An 8,216-nucleotide genomic window follows, 5' to 3' on the forward strand; every position below is an offset into this window, starting at 1 on the left:
CTACTGCTTAAAAGTCTTTTAGCTTTTGGAAGACCTTTGAGCACAGGTATTATTCAACCTCAAAAGGGGTGGCTGTACAGAACTTTAGAAACTTCATTTTTCAACAAAAAGGATTCAGTGTCTCCTGTTGTCATAACGATAAATTTATAACAGCACATAAGGAACACACATCACATGACAAGCAAAAAGGATTTCCAAAACCAATCTAGCATCACTTGTGCTCAAGCGATGTTGTTTCTTGGCAGCCCCTTCACATTTTTATATAATCCCATTGCTTTTTTTAAATAAAAGTGCCTTTCCTTGTCCCTCATACATACACCACTTTAGCATCCCTTCGAATTTTAAATTCCCCTTCCTTTTTTACTTTTCTGTGTCTTCAAAATTAACCATTACCAAGGCAGAACACAACACTTCTGGTTGTAACTTCAAAATACCTTGCTATCTTTTTATTTTAGTAATATCAGCTGTTTACCAAATTGAATATTTACAGCCAGAAATACTCCTTTGAAATTATTTCATTTTCTTACCATATTATCAGCTGAGCTAAATGCCAGTTTGTATTAACAGGTTAGATTAACTGGGACTTCTAACACAATCAGTCCAGTAACTCATAGCTAAATGTCCTTCTGGCAAATACAAACCTTGCTGCATTTCCTTGTCCTGGGTTTCACTGCTTTTATAACTTTAGTGGAATTTTGTAGTTCTGAAAAGGAAGAAAAATATTTTCAGGTGAAGAATTAGACTGCACTTTAAAAGAGTAAGGAAGGCATATTTTAACAACCCTGTTTAACAACCTATCATACTACACCAAAGGCTTTTTGAGGCCTTGGTATCGAAGTCAATAAACATTTCCGTAAAATAACTAATAGTATGTGACACTGAGAAACTCAAATTCACAATGACTGCAAATAATCTTGAAAACCAGGTGTACAGGATACCGTATAACACAGTATTTAAGCATTTGCTGAGATATAAGGTCAAGACTAAAACCGCTGGTATTTTAACCTAAGAAGTAGCAAAGAAAATGAGCCCCTGAAACACATTTTAAATATAGCTTCTAATAGGATAACTTTTATAAGACCAAATTTATGAAATCTATCATTATGCAAGCATGAAAAAAAAAAAAAACAGAAGCAATTACATATTCACAAATTCCCAGTAATTGCCTTTTATATGCATTTACTCAAATGCCAAATAAAATTTAGCCATATTGCTCATAATCAAGCAAAAGCAGTGGGGAAAAAGAAAAAGGAAAGGCGAAAAGAGAAAATTACTATAAAAGCTACATTAAGACTAATAAATTTTAATGCCCAAATTCCACAGTGGATATGTTTATGATAAATATGTGCATTTGCAACAAAGCTGACACTCATACATTTTAAGAACCAACCTGAGTCAAGACCTAAACTTTATAATAATGGTCCCATCTGACCTCCTAAGCATGAGTCCATTATACTTCTACCAGTAATATCTGCCAGGAATTAATATAATGTTTGTAAATAGTGCTCTCATATATGGCAATATTATTGGGCCTAATGATCTAGGATCAATAACCTACACTGAAAAAAAACCAGTCTATTTAAACTTACTACGTATTGTAGTACATGTGCAATTACCCTTCCGTATATGAATCTGATTTTCTTATTCTGTGCAATTTTTCCCTACTCATCTCAGTTGCGTTCTACTTCTTGCGTTGGGAATTCGGGGCGGGGGGGGAACACTAGTATCAGGCAATTTTTCTTGGGAGATTAGAACTGAGACAAGGGAAACCACTTCTTAACTTCTCTTGTTAAGCCCTGGTTCTGTTCTCCCAGTGCATATTTTCCCATAGAGAAGTGGTCACAACCCTTCCTTGAAACGTCTTATTCAGTATTTTATTGCAAGACAAGCTTGAAACATTGAACATGACTGAAATCACTAGTGGATTATTATTTCATACAGGGATAACATCACCTCCTCAACCCTTATCTCTTTCACATCCAGTGACTAATCTTCCTTATCGCAGCTTCACACTGGGAACCCCACCCTCGTGCCCCAGTGACTGAAACCCCCCTCTGTCTACTTCCTGGAATATACTGTGAACGTTAGAAACACAAACTAAAGTATACTCCATATTCCACTGCAAATTATATTAATACTGCTATATACAGCTTGCACACCACACAAGACATGTGAATTCAATGAACGCTGATCGGCCTTTGACCTTCGCCACACCATTTACCAGCAGGTTTTCTTCCTCTCCTACAGATCTGCTTTTTAAAACAAAGACAAAACACACTCCCTCCAAACTGCCTCTTTCTTGTTATTCAGCCACAGTTAACTTTAGACTGAGAGCTTTCAGAAACACAGTGACTGTGTAATCCGAATTTTTACTTGTCATTCAACAGTAAACTAATTGCTCTTTACAAAACAAGACAAACAGCTGTAGAGGTGGAGCAGCAAACAAATTTGTAATTTTCTCCAACAAAACTGCCAATTATCTGTAAAGGTAAACTGACTGGCCATAGCATTTGTCCTCCAGTAGTTGGTAAACACGCACCTCTCTTTAGCTGTTCAATTACCTTACTGAAGCCCTTTTTCCATCTCACAGCACTTCTACTTAAATTGCTGCCGAAGGATTGCTCTGCCAGAACTTCTACTCTGTGTGTCACCAGGGCGTAGCAAGGGATTAAAAAATAAAAGACTCTATGTCGCTGCACTATCTTAGTCATGGGATATTATTCCAGGCAGCAGGAGAGGCTATCTGAATCGACAGAATGAGACCCAACTTGTTTTAAGGAATCTCTCTTATCTGTATGTAGTAATCCAAGACTCGGAAGATGCATTTGCACACTAAATGAAAAGAAAATTACTGTTAGGCAACACACCGCCTAGTTGATGATGCCTTTTCTGAACACAAAGGCCCGAGATCTCACCACGCTCCGTACTTCCCTACCCAAAAACAACTCCACAGAGTTTCTTGTCCTCCCAGAAGAGCCATGCTCAAAACCAAATTTTACCGATCGTTCCTGACCAGCTTTATGGGGCTTCTTGTGTGGGAGTTGGATTTTAGTGTGAAGCATGAAAGGGAAGATAAAGGGGAAGGGGGGGGGGGGGAAAGGTCACATCTGTTGTTACGAACAGGCCTAGGCCTAGAGCCACTGTTCAGGCAAAAGCTACTCTAGAGTGCATTTAGATAAAAGCTCTATGCTTAATATTACTCCGGTGTTTAGTTTCAACATCACACAACAGTGCTGAACACCCAGAAATGGCATCTTTAGTACACTGCTTCAGCAGAACCCAGCAAGCCCTTGCAAATAAACTATTTCACTTACTGTTAATTCCAACCTAACTGTATTAAAATGGTTTATTCAGTCATATGCTACAAAGTAACTTGTTTAGTAAGGCATACAGTGTTGATAAAAGAATTCAGTTATCTTCAATTACTTTACTTGCTGGGTTTCAACTAAGTTTTGAGGGAGAAAAAAAATAATTAAATATGTGGAAGTTTAACTGCCAATGATCATCTTTCAATCACTGAACTCCATCCAGTAAAGATGCCATCCCCATGAAGACAGAAATCAGCCTTCAAAGCCATTTTTATTCTGGTTCTTCCAAGTCTCTTAATACATCGTATATCAACACGAGGTATTTTCTGCAGAAAGACGTGGATGTGCAAACATGCCAAGTGCAGTATGTCAAGATACATGGGATGACAGTTCTGAAAAATGAGAGATGAATTTTGGAACTACAAAACCAGCAGCAATCCTCCGGAGCAACAGAAAAGAAAAAGCAGACTGGATGGTGTGCAGAGGCAAGAGAAGTAAAGTTTGTACATAAAGATGTACCACTGATTATGAGACAAATTACGTTTTCAGTAGTAGTACTTCAGAATGGATGGTTTGAAGTTCTGCAAATAATTAGTCAGCAAGTAATTTTTTCTGATAGAAGGGGAGGGATCATATTGCCAATTTCTTCTGAAAGCAAAGTCTATTAATATAAGGTAGAACACATTCTACCTTTGACACAAATGTGGTTTATCCTATAAGGACTTCTAGACAATATTAAAGTTTTATTTTTTACTTGGACTGCATGTGTATTTCCTTCAGCAAAGGAACAATATCGCATAAATACCAGAAGTGCTTCAGGACGCAGCTGAAATCACCCAGCAGAACAGCTCTTCAAAACTTCAGTGGAACATATTTGCTGGATCTTGTACTACCTTTTCCTTTCAATGTTCAGTTTGAAACTCCACAGTATAATTCATTTTTAAACACGGTAAGCTCTGCTTAAATCTATCGTTTTAACAGATAAATGTGAAAGCCTTGCAAACGTGACAATCTCTTGCAGTATATCATAATTTAAATCTAGAGCATGGATTTAGATCCTTTCCTACAACAGTTCTAACATTTTATAGCAAAACTACATTAGATTGACCTTCTTCTCACTATTTGAACAACTAACCAAGGCAATGAGTTATGACACCTGCACATCCTTCCACCTATTTACATTCAAAACCAGTCATTTTTTCAATACAGCAAGCAACAGGGAAAAAAATCCCCAATACAAGATTGATTAACCTTATACTATTTATTTTCCTTGCATTTAATTTCTCATTTCATTTTTGTCTTAGTTTCTTCCTAGAAAGCTGCAACCTGTGACTCAATTTCTACAAAAGCTTTCATGGTCTAAAGGGAGCACGTGCTAGAGCACAGCAAGCCAGTAGCATGTCTTCAACTCTAGGCAGCAGGATGGATTTCTCTCTCGTAACAGGTCTCCAGTTTAGAAACAACAACAACAACAAAAACCCTACCATCTAAAATGACATATGCTGTTATATACAACTAAAATACAGACAGCAGGTTTGTAAAGATAATGTTTTTAATCCCTTCAGGGTTGGGGTAACCGTCAATGTTGTACCTTCTGATAATTTTAAAAATAATTTTTAAAAGCTGGTATTAAAACACTCGGTGAATTTATAAGAACTAACGATAATATCTGCCTTAGATACACAAAAAAAAAAAATCGATAATCAGATCATCTACCAATTTATTAGTCAAGCTTGCTATTCCTAGTAACACAGTATACCTTTACTAAACTGTACTTTTACAACCTGTTTTGCTAACAGACTAAAGCAAATCAATTTATACCATATAGCACTACAGTGAACCGGGTCTGCTACCAGAATATCAATCAGATAAAAGGTGTTCTTTGATGCCCAGAAATAAACACAATGAAAAAAGACAAATGGAGCACAATACAAGACTGAGGTGTGCAGTTATTTTAATTAACTACATCACTCAAGGACGCTAGGAAGCAAACCCACTTCAACCACTTAAGCAGCACAGGTATTTTGCTTCATTGAATACTTTCATAAATATCATGAACATTTTTTGAATAATCATCTAATGAATTATTACAGACCCACATCAGCTATACAAATCACATGAAGACTAGAGAACCTGTCATTCAGATTCCCTTCTACAAGCTTACAAAAAGGGCAGCACTTTGGATTTCATCAAACTAAGAGGTGGGAGAACTTTCGTAATAAAATGATTTCAACAACTCCATCCTGGTCAAATTATTTATATGGAGGAAGGGTAACTAGCCTCTTCTGTGAGAGCCCGGCTCTGAGGGGTAGCTGAGGAAAAACAAGGAATACGGCACTAACGCTGGGTTGTGCAGCTTCCATGTGGACACATATTGTTGGCTCAATTTAAAAAAAGCTTATCCTGTTACCTTGTAAAAAATTATCTACAGGATTATATAGGACTTCTTCCTTGCAACCTTTCCTCTTCTTTTACTCACAGAGCTTCAACTTGAAGAACTGAAGACTTACTGCAATATATTGGCTGGCTGGGTGCCACAAGGGAAGGAAGACACACCGCAGAAGTACCTGTCATCATTTGACAGCCTATACTAAAGCTCACTCCCTGCGTTCACGATCATTGGGATTAGATAGAAGGCTATTAATTTCACTAGCAATTTTATACTGCCGCCAATCTTTCTCCACGAGTTAAATGCAGATTAGAATGTAAAAATAGCTGAATAGCAAAAAAATTCTGAAGTTGTTCTGTTTAAAAGCAAATTTTAATACAAGTTTAATAAACTTTTATATTTAAGTTTTATAAAAATAACTTAAAAGTTTTTTAGGCTTTGTTAAAAGCTTAGTCAGAAACACCGAAATGTAACAAACATACCATGAAAAATTCAAATATGTTTACATTAGATGTTCGGTTTACTATAACATGATTAAAACCTACTAACATGTCCGAGACAAAAACATAATAGGGCACGGTAACAACGCTTTGACCGAATTCTTTCGCCAAGAATTTTAAGCCTTTTACATTACTTTTTTCCTTCTAGTGTCAGCTGACATTAACAGTTTATTTCAGTAACAAGAGTCAGGTTTGCCTCTATTACAAACTAATGCCACGCTAAATTCAAAGTCAAAAGATGACAGACTGGGGTCAATTTTCTCAAGCGTGTAACTATCACTGAACACACCATATGTGCACGTCTCAGGAAACTTTCAACAAATTAAGCCAGGATCAACAAGTCGAACAGGATTCAGTCACTACTTTGATGTGAGATTCTTTTACGTTTTATTATCCTCTTTACGGATAGTTCTACATTCCATGCCTGTAGTATTTTTGCTCATCTACTTATTATTTCACATGACTAATTTCCATACTACTACATTCGTAAGGGCCTAGCGTGACTGATTTTGCTTTGCCAATATGCAATTAGTTACTTCAAAATACATCCCTCGTTGCAGATGGAGGCCCATGGCAATTCCTTCCTTCAAACACCCAGGAAAGATCAGCTGCTTTGTCTTTTACAAGGGAAAGAGCAGTGGCTCCTTCTTGGTGCTCTTGGTGCTGGCCAAACCAAAACACGCACCCTAGTATGTGTTCTTCACCGATGCCATTACCAGCAACGGTGACTCCCGTATTTGCTCAATTATACAGTTGCCACTGAAAAAGACGTTCCGGTGCAACAACTCGGTTTAATATTAACTTGATAAATGGTAAGCACGATTTTTACACAGAAGAAAAATAATTTTTCGTTCTCTGAAATCATCAAATTAAGCATATAATGCACACAGTACATGAAGTCACCGCCTCCTTTCTCCTCCTTCCTTCAACAACGATTTGTGTATTCTACCTTAAGTGGAAAAGTAAACTTTACAGAAGGCGAAGCACGAGGTGGCTAATGCAACAAAAGAAGCTTTCGCAATGATTCTGATGTACCATTATTATTACTGCCACAGCAAGGCAAATGAGTGACAAATTCCCTTTCATGCATGGACAAGACCACAAGCTGCTGCCCAGCAAGCAAGATTGTAGAAGCTATGCATAAATAGGTATTTATGAGTGCGTCAGTACACACAAACTAAACAGTCGAGATGATAAAGATGACTATATATGTTGCCAAAAGGTTTGATCTTCAGTTAAGTAGAGATTCTGTGGTCTGGAGAACTCCTCTGCTTGCACGACCTGCATACTTGAAACTATAAATTACATATTTCTCTTTGTGAAGGAAGTACACGTGTAATTCAAGGATAAAAGCGACTGTGAGATCACAAAAAGGTTTGTCAGGTGCCTTCAGGTGCAAGCGCTGAGATTGAAATTCTCAGGAAACGCAGGTTGAAATACGTATTTTGAGGTCAGCGGTTTACTTCCAGCCAAGAACAATACTCCAAGAAGCTGCTAACTTCCAGGAACTCTTTGCTAGCCTAAGCATAAAGCCTGGCCATTTCAAGTCAGGTCTTTGATGACCAACTTAGTAAAGCCATCTACCCGTTTAGTCGGTATGGAGCCTATAAAGTAGCTCTCTCTTACGTATGGTGATTAAAGACCAGAAAATTATACACGGCTACTCTCGCTCCCTTCTCTTTCCACAAAAACAGCCCGAATCCCGAGAGCAAGCAAACTGACTACTTGCGTTAACGCTTAAAGCCTCCACCACCCAAATCTTCTGGAAAGCAAAACCAAGTAACGGATCGTACGGAAGACCTTGCTATATAATTAAACAAAAAAGACCTGCGGTAAAGCAAGCGAGCGCCGCCGTCGTTATCGTGTCGTGTCCCCCCCCGCCGCCGGCTCCGGGCGGCGGCCGGACCCCACCTCCCCTCGCTCGCTTCCCTCCTCTGCCCATGTATGTCAAAAGCCCGAGGGCCCGGCTCGCCTCCCGCCGAGCTGCACCGCCGCCGAGGCCGACCCGCACCCGGGCCC

General features: G+C 38.4%; 1 protein-coding gene across 1 annotated transcript in view; it reads right to left on the bottom strand.

The window, feature by feature from the left end:
* LARP1B (La ribonucleoprotein domain family, member 1B) overlaps positions 1 to 8,216 on the bottom strand; it is a 34,588-nt gene that overhangs the window by 24,535 nt on the left and 1,837 nt on the right. The window contains exon 4 of the mRNA XM_010564503.1: positions 642 to 703. Within this exon, the coding sequence (XP_010562805.1) occupies positions 642 to 703 (62 nt within the window). The remainder of the gene's footprint in view (positions 1 to 641; positions 704 to 8,216) is intronic.

The sequence above is a fragment of the Haliaeetus leucocephalus genome, unplaced genomic scaffold (genome assembly GCF_000737465.1).
Source record: "Haliaeetus leucocephalus isolate CR32 unplaced genomic scaffold, Haliaeetus_leucocephalus-4.0 Scaffold181, whole genome shotgun sequence".
Classification (NCBI taxonomy): Eukaryota; Metazoa; Chordata; class Aves; order Accipitriformes; family Accipitridae; genus Haliaeetus; species Haliaeetus leucocephalus.